Genomic DNA, 16596 nt, shown 5'->3' with positions numbered 1-16596 from the left:
GTATCTTTCTATTCTTACAACCTCTTGGCTAATTATTGAAAAATTAGATATTGAATCAATGGGTATTTCACACTGCTTTTTTATTGGGTCTTCTTCTAGCCAGTCTCCCCACATGAATTAACCTGTAGCTTTATCTTTGCATTTGAAAGTTTCCAGGTTTCTAAACATGCTACGTTCAGATGCCTAGTCTTTTCTCAGGAATGAGATGTGACTGCCATTTCCTTTCAGGAGAAAGGAAGATGAAAGGACTTAGCTTTTCAACACACCAACTTGAGGTATCTGACAGGTTCTGTAGAAACATTTTTGCTGGATCAGCAACATCTTTGTTGAATCAGGAAAAGTGTGCAGAGCTTCCACTAACGTACAATCAGTTAGTAGTAACCTCACCTTCCCGAGTTCTGAAGTCATCCTCAAGGAATTTATTAAAATTGCCACACAACCCACAGGTCTTATTATAGTGCTTTTCTTGAAGGAGTATCTGAATGTTTCCACTGGCATCAGTCTTCACCACAAAACCATGCTCATCGCTGGATATTTTATAATAGCCTGCCTCCTTCTCTATAAATATACCATTGGAGGCAAAAGGTATGGAAACCCTGTGGAGAAAAAACAGGAAAATCTCAGCATGTGATACACAAAATCCATCAGGTTGTTTTCTGCTAGAATAATAGTTCCTAGAGGTACCTTTTTTCTTCCTGCATCACAACTCCATCTAAAGAGAGGTGAAGACCGAAATATTCTCCAAGATACATAGATAAACCAATTTTGTCCCCATCCTGGTAATCACCTAAGGAGATGAAACACAACCAAGTACTCTTAGTTCTGGGACTCAGGAAGACAATTTGTGGCCAGTAAAAACCTATTTTATACTATAACCAACACAGAACAGTTATTACTGAATATAAAAACATCTACCAAAGCAGTTGGTATGAAAGTCACATACAGTTTTGGTACATATATCATCACTTCTATGCCCAAGAATAACTCTGCAGAGGCCTATGCTAATTCCAAGGCCTCCTGTCCTAGAAGGTGGGATTTTTCTTACTGGTGTGGTTTAGAATACAGGTAAAATTTGTTCTAAAGGGTTGTATAGCTCTTATTCCTGGACTCAGCTTTAACTCGGCCACATCCCCCTGAAAAATACAAAATTAGTAAAGGTCTTCTTTTTAGTAGGAGTAGTAAGAAAATCCCTGCTTCTCAACAGCTTATTTATGTATCAGCTACATTACCAAAGGATAACAGAAGCCCAGAAAGTAATCCTGCTTTCCAAAACAAGCCCAAAGAAGCCCAATACAACCCACAGACAAACAAAAAACCCCCAACCAAGACCACTTTTTATGCAGTGGTCCATCCTATCTGACAAAGGGGAACTATTTGTCTCTTTTTCCAGTGATGGAACCCAGTTCAGACTCACCTAAGAGGGTGAAGGAGTGTTTGTGACAGTCCCCAGCAAGGAGGTAGCTGCAGTACCCAGCAAAATTGTACAAGGAACCATCAAACGTTTTGATGTGATCATTCCCAAAAAGGCTGCAACGGGCAAATGATGATTCCTGAGGTGAAGCCCGTGATAACCCTGAGTATCAAAACACAACATTAACCAGCAATTTAAAGCAATCATTTTGCAGTTCAGGAATTTCTCTGCTGGAATTTATCCCCACTGGTGTTCTGGTGGCTTCTAGGCAGACTGTAAGCCTGGCATGGCAGTCCATATGATCACAGTTGGTTTTTTTTATTATTATATGCATTACTGAAATGCCTTTTCTTTTTTATTTCCACTAGCCCAAACCTTGCATGAGTAATTTAAGTACTGATCCTTTGAGGAATGCCATGTGTTCATTTGTGAGTGCCTACAACCCCACAAAAGCCTATAGGGCACTACGAAAGCCCTATACCTTGTTCAGTCAAACATTCCTGACTTCATGGAATGTTTGGGACACAACACAATGCCTGTTTCGAGGTAAACAGACAAAAGGAATGACTACTGATGCCTTTAGCATGGTGAGACTAATCCCTGAGCCAGTACAAAAAGGGGAAGGGGGGCTCATATCTCACAAAAAAATAGTGAAAATATGTTCTAGTCCAAACCTGTTTTCTTACCTGTGATTACAGTGCCCAGCAGTAGGCTTGTTTGCAGCACTGTCAAGAGAAGCATCTGTTAAAAATCAAAGAGACAGCTTAGAATATTCTTAGTTTGAGACATAGTCTGTTTCACAACTCCTCATCACTTTCTATCCTTTCTTTATAAGGAAAATGTTGAGGCTCTGCAACATTTCAGAAAGCCATAATCCATGCAGACAGTTGTGATAATTCAGCTGCCCTCCATCCTGCTTTAACTAGATAATCTAGGAGAGTTATGAATTAGTCTTTGCCTGCATTTTCACTTCTCATAGCATGGAAGTCAGCTACCTCCATGGGAAATGCAACCCAACACAGACACATATACCAATTCCCCTCAGCTAACACTCTGCACACAAAGCCCTTCAACACACATTATGTCTCAGCCAGCCTGATGTGAAGATACACCCCAGACTGGCTCAGCCAAACTGGCTCCAGTATAAGTCCCCTCTGCAGCGCAAGATTTGCACTCTGCCCAAACATCCACAAAAGGAAAGAAAGAACACAGAAATTTTACACCAGCCAGCAGGTTTGTTGGCAGACCATTGTAACCACATAATCCACTGATTTCAGGGTGGTAACAGGCTTGAGATAAGGGGCAAGAAGGAAAGGGAGGAAATCGTGCAGAGATTAGAGACCCAGGGTGAAAATTTTCATTCAACAAAATCAGTTTTAGCATTGCCTCCTCCTATGTTCTAGCACCAGAACGTCAGTCTTTGTTTTCCGTAGGTCTATAAACTACCTCCAGGATGACCAGGCCTTTAAAAATAATAATTAATAATAGGATAGGAGGGTCATGCAGATTGTGAACTACATGGGTTCAGTGGCAAAACATCAACTGTTAAGTATGAAAGCTGCAGGGAGCTCTATCTAAGGGAATTAATTTCAGTAATCATATAAGCAACTAGAGAAGCTTAAATATACTAAAGTTAATATATTAATGCCAGAAGACCAAACACACCTTTTCCTAAAGGAACCATCCAATTAAAGACTAGAATGCATTTTGCAAAGATAAATTGAGATATCAGGTATAGACACACACTTCTTATTGCTGTTAGTTATGTAAATTCAACTCTGAGCCAGATAAATAAACGCTGATTTTGACTCATACACAAGACAGGAAAAGAAAGATCTATTCTATAACTCATAACATAATGCTGCAAATCCCAAACTGACATAAGGCTGCAAGACAGCTCATAAGTACCAACTGCGTGGGAAAAACACTACAAAGAACAGTGAAGGAAACAGTAAGCATCATTATTCTCAGAATACACACTTGCTACTGTATTTTTGGTGCATGCACAGTGTGTGCAGTTATTGTGGTGAATCAGATATTGCTGATCTTTGTTAACCCTTTTGTTTGACAAAGCAGGCAGGGAAAAAAGGCAAGGTATAAATCCCTTCCCATCAGTCCCCATTCACCTCCCACTCTGTTCTGAACTGCAGATGGAATTTGCCCCAGTTCTAATGGAGCAGGTGCCACTAACAAATCAGAATACAATCCAATAAGATCTGCCAGTATAAAACCATCTACAGTTTTATCACTGGCTTAATTAGAAATGAATGTACCTCCTTCTGAATGAGTCTCCTCTTGCACATGAGCAAAAAACTCCTCCAGTTTCCACCTCTAGCCTACAACATCATTGTTCCCCTGGTGCTTCAGAAGTCAAGACTGGAATGACTTTGGTCTGAAATCTCTTGTTTTTGTACAAGCCAGGAACTCTTGTCCATTTAAGAGGAAAGATAAAAATGCAGACGTCATATCCACCTGATTCTCAAGACAATAGATGAAATTGCTATCGTGGAAATCAGGCATTCTTAATTGCCAGGAAGGTACAATGAGGGGAAATAGTTTTAAAAACTGACAGATAAAGTCTTTGAAATACATTTCACATGTGTATGTGTGACAAATCTCACTGGTTGAGCCAACAGGCAGCATATTTATTTGACAGAACATTATTCAAAGGGTGGATGCTCCCCACCTCAAAGGCCACAGAACCATTAAACCTTTTTTCTAAACAACTGCCTTAAAGGAGAAAGAAAAATTCAGAGCTAGTAATGCCCTGAATTTATTGTCTAGGTGAAAAAATACTTGAATTTTGCCACCTTCTATCAGAGCAACACATTTGCCCCTTGAAAAGTTTCTCTGGAACAGCACATCCTGCTCTGACTTGTTTGCAGAGCGGGCACCAAATCTATGGGCATATGTACAGCACTGAGCAAAAACACACAAAAAACAGAGTTTGTCAAGTCTTAGTTGACTTTCCATGTCCCATTCCTCACATTTTCAATAACTTCTAGGATTAACAAAGGCCATAGGAGGCAACACATTGCACTGACTGGGAATTGTTTTCTCCTCTTGGATCCTGAGCTGCCACATCTCAGCAGGTCCTTCCTAGCCCTGAGAGCCTGAACATGAGTGATCACAGACAGATGTTCCTTAAACCTTTCCTTATGGGAATGCCAGCACTACTCAGGATAGGGGGAATTACATCTTCTATGACCATGGTCTCTCAACATCTTCTCAGTTCTAATCCTTTGATTTCCTGAGCCCCAAATAAGTAATTTCATTTAGCAACTTCCTCTTGCAGATCTAAATCCAGCAGGGCTTTTTTTGTTTGGCACATAAGGAAGGTAGAGTGAGATTACCTGGGAAAATTCCTTAAAAATAAGAACAGTGGTCAGATAAGTTAGACCTTGTGACACTTCTTAAGTGTATTAATGACCTTGGGGAACATAACAAACAGAATTAATTGAGATAGACACATAAGGAATAAACTTCCCTTTTTCATCCTGGCTCTTTTTTCTCCCCCCAAAAATAAGGAAATGGTAATTAAAGAGTGCATTTATTGACTGATATTGTACAATGTCCAAAGACAAAGTTTAGTGATGCTTGGGTATTTCTGACATGTAATTTTCCAAACAATACGCCTGAGACATGGAAGAAAATATAGAAACAGCTATGAAGTGTTGCCAAAAAAACATCTATAGTCCATTCTCATAAACTGCACAAGAAGGACTTCTGAGAAAAATTATCCATAATACTGTTTTTCATTGCTTTGTTCAAATACCAGGCTGCATGCAACAAGTCCTGGCCCTGCTACATGTATGTTTGAATTGAAGGATTCTATCCTGAGCAAAGTGAGTTTGCATGAGAATCACTTAATTTCTGCAGGGAACTGCACTGATTGATTTTATGGGATCCAACAAAAGTGTTCCCGGCATCTGGAGTAAACAGAAACCCCAAATGCCACATTCTCTGATGCCACACAAAAAGTCTAATGAAGGAAGATGCACTCAGAAATGTAGGAAAGGACAGAAAAAGAAAAGATAAAATTATTATTAGAGGTAGGAAGCAACTTCTCTGTGAGCAGAGGAAATTTCCAGTCTTGGAAAATCAGAGGAATTATAGAAGGTCCTTGTGTGTCCTATTACAAGTAGTACAGAGAAGGTACGAAATCAGTGCTCCTCTCTTCTACCAGTATAAAGGCTGGGAGCAAGCAATGAAATCCTCAGGGGGTTGTTGCCTTTAAAGCACATAACTGGAAGGTATCAGCACAGGTCACTGTGTCAAGAAGGAGTCAGACAAACTAACGAAGGGCCCCTGCATCACAGGGATCAAATCTCAGGGATCAAGTGCTGAATCAAAGACAGCTTTTGGTTTAGAAAGTCTTTACCTTGCTGTGTATTAGAAGCAGAAATCCCATCCTTTAATGTTACACTTCATTTCTGACTTCTCCTTTCCTAAGCAACTGCTGCTAGCTACCAGAATCCTACTTTTTGGTCAAAAAGAAACCCAAAAAACAAACCAACAAAAAACACCCAAATAAAATAAAATCAACTAGACAGCTTTCTTTATCCTATCCCAGTCTGCAAGAAGATATGTTTCAGTGTTTTTCCACAAGTGAGATTCAAATTAACTTTCCCATTACAGATCCAACAGCGAAACAAAGTAAAAGGACCAAGACAGGGGCAAAAAAAAAAAAAACCAAAACCCCAAAAAAAACACCCCAAAACAGGAAAACAGGAAAGGGAAAAAAAAAAACCCAAACAAAAAACAAAAAACCAGGAAAGAAAAGGGGGGGGGCTAAAGCTTTAGTTCCTATGAATTGCAGGGGCTTTAGTGCATTTTAGGGGTCATCAGTTCTCAGTTCCTTTTTCTGGCACAGCTAACGATCATGGTTTAAAGAAAGACACCTCTCAGAGAGGATGGGAGGCACTAACGACCCTCACTTTGCGTTTGAAAGCCCCCAGCCTCCGGACATCCTTCCACAGGCTGGGAAGTTCACTCAGCAAAGCCAACACTTGAACACTCTCCCTCCTGACTGGGCAGGGAAGGGCTTTATCCGAGATAATCCTTTTTACCAATTTAAGTCCTTTCCTGGTGGTAAGTTCACGCAATTTCCAATTTCACAGCCCTTCCTGAGGTTATGACTGGAGTCAGCCGAGCCGTAAGGACCACAGGCTGCAGCGGGTGAAGCGATGCTCTTGGCTGCTGCTCTTCAGGCTCCAAACCTGCCAGGCGGCATCCCGACCTGGAGTTTATGAGCCAAGGTGCATCCTGCAAGCCCTGCTGTCTGCAGCATCACATCAAAGCAAAATACCCCGCCTCTATATGCAGGGAATAAGGACACTAGGGCTGCACAACATAATTTTCAGCTGGTGCCAGCTAGTACTGCTCTGCTGAAGTCAGCTGCACTACTCTACTCTGTGCTGGCTGAAGAGCCAAAAGCCGCACACATCTGCATTACATTACAAAGAGCCGCCAGAAATTAGACAGAAGGGCGGGGGTTGATGATTTTTCGCCTGGTCTGTGAGCGATTTCTTCCTTATGTGAGGTATCACCGCGCTGAGACGCGCCCGACTTCTACACGGCAACTACGCAGCATTCCCAGGAAGGGCGTGTGCTCCTAGGGCAGAACAGCATCGGCCACTTCCAACCGCCTCCTGGAAGAGCTTCAAGACAGGCGGTCACTGCTCTCTCTCTTTTGCTTGTTAATGCCTTGTACCTCCACCCCAGGCTGAAATTCCCTGCATACAGAGAGCCAACTAGTTAAAAGTCTATAATCTTACTGGTTTACACGGTGTATTTATAGGCACGAGATTTTGTAAGCAGGGTACCCAATACATGTATGTTATTCACAATTACCCTGGGGGAGGTTTTGGAGCCTGTTCTGGAGAGAGCAAAACATTTCAGCATCTTTGTCATAATTTAACATCAGCACTGACATCAAACACCAACAACTCCACCACCACAAAATCACCATCAGGCTGCTGAAGAAAAAAAAAACCACAAAACATAAAATGCAAAGGAGTTTTTCCATTAATATAGTAAGAGAAAATGAGAGCCTGTATTATGCAGTGTGGTATCAAGTCAGTTTTCCAACTCCCTGCTTTAAAAGCAGTTCATCCCTCCTCTTGGATTAAATTTGTCCAAATGCTGAAATGTCTTTAGCTGAATCCATGTAAATAATGAGTAGCCAACACTTCTGGGCTGCAGGTCTGTAAAACAGTTGCAGTAACAATTCACCTAGTGACTCTGTAAATTTAAAAGAATAATTAATTACTAAATGAGCCAGTCACCCTCAGATACACAGAGAGATCTCCAAATCTCAGATAAGAAAAATGTCTTCAATTGGTCTTTTAATTTTTAATCTGAGGTTTAATCAAGCATGATGAATGCATGCATGTGCAGATATACCCCATACCTGCACCCACCTGCATATATCCACTAAATAAATTTGTCCTGACAGGAAAATATTAATATACTGAGAAAGGAGGAAAAATAAACAGGAACAGCCAAAAGATGGGAAATATCCTCTTAGTGTGGGGAGACGGATGGAAATAAATAGAGGAGGGAAGCGTTCTTTCTCATGTGTGTTCTTACCAAAAAAACCAAAGTTCTGATTTTGAGTCATCTATCTCATAAGTGCCTGTGATTCTAATCCTAAATCACAACTGATCATCCAAATGAACCCAAGAATTTCAGCAGTTTTGGCAACTGAAACAAGAGCAACAGTTTCCCAGATGAGAATTAAAATGCCTGAGTGGTTATTTTTGCAGAGCAAGGCTTTGCCATTACAGAAGGGAGCAAACACATACCCCGTGCTGTTGCTTTGAGAAGCAATTTCACCCCTCTCCCCTTCGTGCAGTAAGACAGAAACAATACTTTGTATATTTGCATCACAAGCATGTAAGCAAGGATAAATTAATTAACATCCTCTGCTCCACACATAGGGCTGGTCTAGGGCCCTGGGAGATTTACTAATTAAGACATTTACTAATGACAGACTTCCTGAGATGCTCCTGAACAAGCACAGATTTTCTTCCAGGGTCGCAACAGTTATAAAACACCCAACTCAGGAGCCAGGTGGAGGTTCTGTGTTCAAGGCTGACCCCTGTAGGTTTGTCCCAAATTAATAATTTTTCAAACAAGAACAGCACTAGGAGTTCATTTAAAATTTCAGCACAACTGTTAGCAAACTGTTCTGACAATTAAAGCCACACATTGTTAAAAACACTCACTCTAACTCGGGTTTCTGATAGCCTAAGCTTCAGACAGCACCTTAATAGAAATTTAAGAAACATCTATTACCATGTTTTCTCTACATCCCTTCCTGGATAATGAGTTCAAGACAATTCTCCACCACCCCCTGTTTAAGTTCAATGAACTGAGCTTCCAGGTTGCCTCTCTAAAGTGCATTTCTCTCCACTTTTTGTGGTTTTCATGGCTCATCTCTAACTCCAGATACCAGACCTAGGGCCAGATTAAATATTTAACACTGTTGCTATTCCTAGAATGCAGCATCATCCATATCCCTTCCTCCCTTCACCAGCATCTCCTACCACTTCAGCAGTTTAAATAGCACAAGACAGAGATGGATACTATCAATAATCAGAAACAAAACAGAAGCATAAATTATCATTTGGCAACATATAATCAATGTGATGAGCGCTTAGTTGTTGGTGTGTTTTCTACTCACCTAAATGATGGTATGTCAAATCTTAAATCTCAAATCTTTAGGCACCTAATGCATGCATGATTGCATCAATACAATTTGCCAAAGTTGTGATTTCACTAAAGAGCTGTAAGGTTTGTTATACACTGTGTTTTTCATAAACCCATCAAAATGAATTAAAAAAACATCAAGCAGCATAAAGTAAATACTAATCTATCAAACAAACGAAACAGTTGAAAAAACTCAGGAACAGTGCTATGAATTCTACTGAACTGCAGAGATGCCAGTTCCCATTGAATAACAGGGTGTTTCTGAAAGTCTTCATCAGGAAGAATTATCTTGGTCCCTTAAGATTGAAATTTGGCCTATGGAAATTCCTTGCATTACCTTAAACATTTATAGCATTATCTTAATCACTTTTGAAAAGGAAAGAAGTCATATCCATACAAAATCTATTTCACTCATTTTTATAATGCCAAGGAAGAACCAACTCCAAGAAAAAGCAGACCACTAAGACAAAAATCACGTTTCTCCTTCTGAAAGGCTGATTTACCCCAGTATAAGACAGAGCATGTTACTCATCGTGGAGGACAATGAAGTCCCAGAAACATTCACTGCTCTGCTGGGAACAATTGACACCATTATGTGATCAACAAATCTGTCTTGTGTGCATTCTCTACCACCACCCTTTTTTTCCTGCAGTCATTCAATATAAGCACAAGGAGTAGGGGGGGAAAAAAGGCAAAAAGCTCAGATGGTGAAATTTTCCTCATGTATTGGTATACAGTACATACCCTAAAATCACAAGAGAGGATATCAATCATAAGACATCAACCACAATACAAGGACTCTGAAATTCTAGAATATTGTCTCTCTCATATGCCTTTTGATTTTTTTCTACCATCAAAGATTAGGACTTATAAGATTTTTCTCCTGAAATGTGAAGGGTAGAGGCTTCAAGATGAAAAACAAAGCTGAGACATTCACAAGAATTCCCAATCTCCACATTTAACATCCAAATAAAAGATAATACTCTCCAAATACTCTACAATTCCAAAACATCATCAAGCAAGTTGACAATACAGATAATGCAGGGATTGGAGTCATAGAATATCCTGAGCTGGAAGGGACTAAGGATCATGGAATCAGCCTGATGTCACCCTAATTCCCTATAACCCTTCATGCCCAACCCATCAGACAGGTACTCACCCCTCACAGACTGGAGGTAATGGACAATGCGTGTGTGTTTCTCCACTGGACTGTTCCTAAAACTATGGAACTTTATAGAAATTGCATTAAAAATTAAAAATACCCTCCAAGTCTGACTTGATTTAAAAAAAAAAATACACCAAGTAGTCCAATCTTTTTCCACTTGCCATGGGACAAGAAATGTACAAAACTGCATCCTAATAAAAATTTAGTTTTTTAACATCGCAAAGCTGAGAGATGCCTTGAACTCACTATTTTATGAGCCCATGGCCAAAGATTTTATTTTTAGATGCACTATAAAAAGACAGGATCTTGTGTGTTTGAATAACAAAATCATGGTCATAAATTGTTCAGAAAACACCAGTTAAAAATTAGGCTTCCTTTCTTTGTCAAACAAAAGTAATTGGCATATATTCCTTTCTCCTTCTCTTGTTTAGCAGAAAAATTCACGGTATTCAAAGGAACAGTACCTGAGGATATTTGCAAGCACGAATATATCTGTATATTTTACTGGCTTTTTATTTCTGTTCACATCCTTCTGGTTCAAACAGTTCCAGAAATCCTCAGGCCCCAAGGCACCTACACACCTGAGCTATGGATCCCAGCACTCTGCCAGGCCTTCTGGAAGGACAGATTCACGTATAGATATGGAGAGATCTCAGAAACACTAAGGCAGATATTACAGAATACACAGAATGGCAAAAGTCAGGTTTAATTTGAAGCTGGTGGGATAAGAGGAGAATGCACCCACCCTTGGAATTTGGTATTCTGGTAGATTACCATGGTGGCTGCAGTGCCTTCCTATCCCATCTTCCAACACTGGGCATGAAAATCACCTTCGCTCAAATTTCCTTCAGAAAATGAACACCAAAGGTTTCCAAAAGTTAAGTCATCTTCAGCCATTTTACTTTAATACAGATTGTTTCATTAACACGCTGTGACACACATGCATTCATCATTCCATGTATTACTCTCTTTTTTTCCTCTCCTGGTTCCCCTGGTTTAGGAATCACATCCTAGGTCACGTCATCACTTTCAGGTGACAGGAGGCAGAGATGCACAGTAGGCACTGCTAAAGCAGGTGCCAAACTCGTTGCATAAAGACAATTTTATAGCCATTACAGTGATAGAAGTGCCTAAACTGCTTCCTAACTTTTTACTCACTTACAAGTAATAAGCAGCCACTAGTTTAATTACAACAGTAAGCCATAAACTGAAACAAATTTCACCTCAGCATGAGGGAGAATTTCTTTATCTTGGGGGTGGCAGAGCACTGGAACAGGTGTCCAGAGAGGCTGTGGAGTCTTCCTCTCTGGAGACATTCCAAACCTGCCTGGATGCATTCCTGTATCACTTGCTCCAGGCGATCCTGCCTGGGCAGGGGGTTTGGACCGGGTGATCTCCTGAGAGTCCTTCCAGCCCTAATTATCCTATGATTCTGTAAATAAACTACTTCTTTAAGATATAGAGCCATCAATTACTCTATACAGGATGGTGGCAAAAATAGAACAACTTCCCTGTAAATAAAAAACATTGAAAATACTTTATAGCCATTATAAAACACTATGGTATGGTCATTTCTTTGGGATAATAGAAAAAAAAGAACAATAGCTTCTAATTCTCTAAATCAGGACCACAGTCACATCTTGTTTATTGAAAGACAACATGGAACTTAGTTCTCACAAACTCACACTGATTCTCCTCCAGACTCAAAAGCATGGAGCCAATTGCATAAATCTCAAAATGAAAGTACTTTCCACACTACATTTTATTTATAGAGAAGAAAGAAAAGGAGTTTTATTAATTTTTTTTTATTAAAGAGTTTTGTTTATAAAGAGGAAATAAAAATACCTCACTTTTAGACCCCAGGAACACCTACAAGACCCACAGCCCAGTGCCCCACTATGTTAAGTGCTGCACAAACAGGACAAAAAACCGACCAAACCAAAGCATCAGTAGGAGCACCACAGAAAGAAGGCTTGAGAGAGGAAGTCATGCTAAAAAAATTACACAGATCATTGAGCACACCTCAGCATGGTGTGGGAATTTACTGGATTTACAAATAAATTAAGCTTTAAATATTTTAACACTACTTCCAGCTATTTGTAGCTTCACAGTCTAAAATGTGTAACTTGAGTTAAAATAAAAAGGACTGTTCAGAAAAGGCAAAGCAAAGAAAGCATTCCTCAAGGAAAAGCTGAAAAGCACTGGAGCCTGAATTTCCAGTAACTAGAACCAACAAGAATCAGCCTAGTGTTGGGAGCAACAAAATTACTAAATCACAGATTTAATCCCTCTAGAGACTTAAAAGCATCCAGGTGCCATATTTGTTAAGCAGCAGAAAACATCTCACATGACGTTTTGTTATCTCCAAAGCTCTGTGTGCCACTACACTATGGAAGAGCTTAGCCATGAAGCTGGTTCTGGGCCGGTGAACTCAAATTCATGCTGAGCTCCTCACATGAGACCAGGTTCTTTTGAATCTCTTGGGCTCCTGGCTGACAGCCAGGAATTAACAGCACTGGAAAGTAAAATTCAAAATATCCTAAAGACATGTACTTAAAGCCTAGTTTAAACTTTATTTATATACACATTTTATTATATATTAATTCTTCAGCCACTTTTGACCAAATCATGGAGGTTTATGTACTCCCTCAGCAACCCTGAGGGAACAGGGAATCTTGTTCCCAGAAAAGGAAAACTGAAGCACCCACTCAGCAGTTACCACAGTATTGCCTCACTACAAACCAGTCCATGTTTGGGTTTTTCCCCAATTGTAGTTTGTAAACAAAGAAGGGATATATAACTCTGCTACTGTTTCCAAAATTATTTTTAAATGAACAGACATTTTTTTTAGTGCTTCACCTGGAAAATCTGACATGGGATTTGCAAAGTTCCTGTCCTGCCTCCTGATCAAAGAGGAAGAAGCACAGAAGCACAAAGTATGGAAATTCCCATTAGACCTGTAAATCTCCACAGTCTGGTGATAACTGAGCTAAGTGGGGGGAGGGGAATTAGATAATTTTGCATTTCCAGAAAGTTTTCATCCCAGTTTTGGAGGCCTCCTGAGATCTCTAGGAGTCTAATCAACCAGTGTGCTGAAAAATAAGGGAACTGGGCAAGGATACTTGAACCAAAAGTGCCACAGGCACATTGTACCCTCTGAAAATCTAGAATTTTCCAGTGATAATGCTAAAAAGCCTCTGACCAACTCAGGAACCACAGCTACTGTCAAACAGTGTCCCTTCTCATCAATTAGTAATGCACTAGGAGAACAAGGAGGCCATTTGAAGGACTCATGGTGGGGACAAAGGAAGGCTTGTGAACTTCCCTAGAAATCCCACTCAGCCATGCAGGAAGATAACTCTGATATGGATGTTCTGGACAGAATAATGCTTCCAGCTGTTCTCAGTCTGGTTTTATCTGGTCACTGCTAAGTTGTACTAGAGCTGAGCAGTTCAGTGGCACCAGAAAATGCAAATACTACTCACAACAACAATCCTGACAAAGATTAAAATGTGTCATGGCAGGGTGATCTGCTCAGACCATCACCTCATCAAGGGCGAAAGGACAAAACAGGACTGCAAGGACTGCCAAAGACATGTACAGTATTGGTTCTCTAATTTCTGTGGTTCTCCTGGCTACCAGGAATTTTTGTTTCATGTTTTTCATACACTGCAAATGATTTGGAGCTGGCACCTTGGTGCTGTTTTCAGTTTGTGCAGCACTTAAAGTGGGGACTGGGTCCACAACTCTGCCTTACAAATAGCATCAGCACCATACTACATAGGGAATAAAAAACACCTAGAACAAAACAAAGTCAAAACTGAGCTCTGCCACATGCATTGAACCTGTCAAGTTTAATCCCATGGAATGGAGGGAGGTAAAGCCTTCGCAAGTGATGAAAGACAAATTCATACCTAGGCTAGACTTTACAGACACCAAGGAGCTAATCACACAAATGACATAAATCCTTGTTTAGATAAAGCTTTGTACACTGAAAGGAGTAAAAATACAGTGCCACAGAATGAAATACAGCTTCACATCCTTCAATAACAAAAGCTGGGACTATTTCAGAGAAGATTTTAAGCACCAGAGGTTCATGCTGGCTTCCCTCCTCCCTGTCAACACACCAAGAGCCCCTCAGATAAGAGTCTACCAAAGCCAGCTCAGTTATTTACAAATAGGTAATTTTGCATATTTGGGACGCAACATTTTGGGACACTGCATTTGTTAGCTATTGCAGTGAAAACATGATGGTCCTCAACCATATTTTCTAGAAGTCCTTTATGGCCTCATCACCAGACCAGCCAAGGCCCCTGATTCTCGCTCTCTTTGACCATTTTAACCAATTAACACATCCTAGGATGCCCTGTGTGGGAAATAACAGAAACTGTTGCACTAAGCCAGAAGAGGGAGTGTAACAGATCAAGAAACAGGAAAAGAAGGAGCACAAAGACAAAGCACTGTGTGTCCCACACAGTCACTGCCAGGAAGCCAGAGACTCCAAAATAGTCAGCCTGGGTTAAAGAAGTATCCTGAAAAGCTCCCTTGAAAAAATGCACGTCTGTACAAAACAGCAATTTTCAAAAATCCTTGTTCACGGAAAGGTAAGGATGGGCAGCAGTAAGTTTTTCCCTGTGTTAAAGAAATCTCCAAACCCAGGACCTAACAAGGTGCTCTAAATGCCATCTGCTGAGAAGCAAAAAATATTGAGTTAAGAGATTGCTTTTTGGGGAGATGGATACTTTAAATCCATCCCGCTCTATGGGAAGCAGGAATAAATTTAAACTTCTCTTGCTGGCGTTAGAGAGGCTGCCATCTCATTTCTGACCTTAATAAACCATTTCTACCAGAGTAATAGCAGAGACAGAGCAGGAGAAGCCCAGCCCCAAGCACCCTGAGCTTTCCAGCCCAGCTGTGCTCACTGGCAGAGAGAGGACGGACAAGTTCTGAGGGCTTTCCCTTGCCAGGTGCCAGGACTTTTCTCCCTGACCCTCACTTTTCCTACTCCTCAGCAAGTCTGTTGTTACCCTTCTGTAGCTCCTGCTGCCACAGAACCAGTCTTGCTGTGGGCAGTATCTTGGCACATCTTCAGATACAAGGAAAACTCCCCTTCTGACACGCATGAGCCCCTGGAGCATCATGAGACCAAGTCCAGCAAGAACCAGATTAAACCTGAGGTTGATTAATACCGATTTTGAGCAGAAGCTTTGCTCACTAGACAGCACTAAATTTGCCAGCCCAGGATGTGTCAGGGTGAGGTTGCTCTGAAGCACAACTGTATTTGCTATAATCCTAGATCACATGCTGATGTATGAAGATAAAAATGTCTTTGAACTTTTAAATTTATTTCCCTGGATTTCTTTTTGGTACTGATTCAACACCAATACTAGGATCACTGTGATAAGAGAAGACAAGTCACATTTATTCTAACAGTGCAAATACAATTCCAGCTGGTTTGGGGGAATATTTTCTCTGCACTTTTAACTGCAAAGTTTTAAAATTACAAGAGCCCACCTGGATTTGGAACCAGTGAAAAAGTACCTATTGGGCTGCTGCTAGCTGTGCTGAGGAGCCCTTGAAATGAAAACAAACCAACCACAAATCACACTAATGGGAAACCTGTCACTTCTGGATTCAACCCTAGGAATGAAATATAATAGGAGAAAATAAATATTTGCTTTAGTCCCAGACACAGAAAGTAAATAATCTGCAGAGAGACTGATATTCCCCTCCTCCCCTTTATCCCAGACTAGAGATCAGATCTATTGATGTTAACAAAAGGAAGGAGAAAAGAAGGAAAAGACAAACCCATAACACAACAAACAGAACAGCTGTATATTCCTTGCAGACTATACATATCCATTATACCTATTAAATGCACGAGACAATTAAGCAGAAAATCAGACACCTCAGTCTATCCAGTGTGCCTGGCAGTGTTTGATGGCATTGGTGACTCTCTCCAAAGCCTCACGGGCTTCCGGTGTTAACAAGCATGGGGAAGCTAGGTTGCCATCTCCTCGTAGAAGGTTGAAGAGCAGCGCCAGTTCTTCTGTGGTGAGGCCCAGGAGAAGTCTGATCCACGTGATGATGCCGTACAGCTGTTGCATGTCTCTTAATGTATAGGCATGCTCATTGATGGATAGAGTTTGAGGCACGATGGTCCTTCCTGTTATTATTGATGGCTGGATTTTCTCCTGAGCTATCTGAAACCCCACGCTTTCAACAGCTGCAACAGTCTTGGAAAGTGCTGCATCTAAGTCTTGGTGGAAGCACAGATTAGTATGTCGTCCATGTAATGTAGGATTAT

General features: G+C 40.6%; 1 protein-coding gene across 1 annotated transcript in view; it reads right to left on the bottom strand.

The window, feature by feature from the left end:
* VWF (von Willebrand factor) overlaps nucleotides 1–3802 on the bottom strand; it is a 124040-nt gene extending 120238 nt beyond the window's left edge. Inside the window, exons 1-5 of the mRNA XM_014309415.2 lie at nucleotides 3685–3802; nucleotides 2098–2152; nucleotides 1415–1573; nucleotides 685–787; nucleotides 388–596 (exon numbers count right to left, since the gene is read on the bottom strand). Coding sequence (XP_014164890.1) covers nucleotides 388–596; nucleotides 685–787; nucleotides 1415–1573; nucleotides 2098–2152; nucleotides 3685–3714 — 556 coding nt within the window. The 5' untranslated portion in view covers nucleotides 3715–3802. The remainder of the gene's footprint in view (nucleotides 1–387; nucleotides 597–684; nucleotides 788–1414; nucleotides 1574–2097; nucleotides 2153–3684) is intronic.
* Nucleotides 3803–16596: the final 12794 nt, after the last annotated feature.

Source organism: Geospiza fortis, unplaced genomic scaffold (assembly GCF_000277835.1).
Source record: "Geospiza fortis unplaced genomic scaffold, GeoFor_1.0 scaffold164, whole genome shotgun sequence".
Taxonomy (NCBI): domain Eukaryota; kingdom Metazoa; phylum Chordata; class Aves; order Passeriformes; family Thraupidae; genus Geospiza; species Geospiza fortis.
Note: the sequence above shows the minus strand (reverse complement) of the source record. Positions and strands in the feature narration are given on the sequence as shown.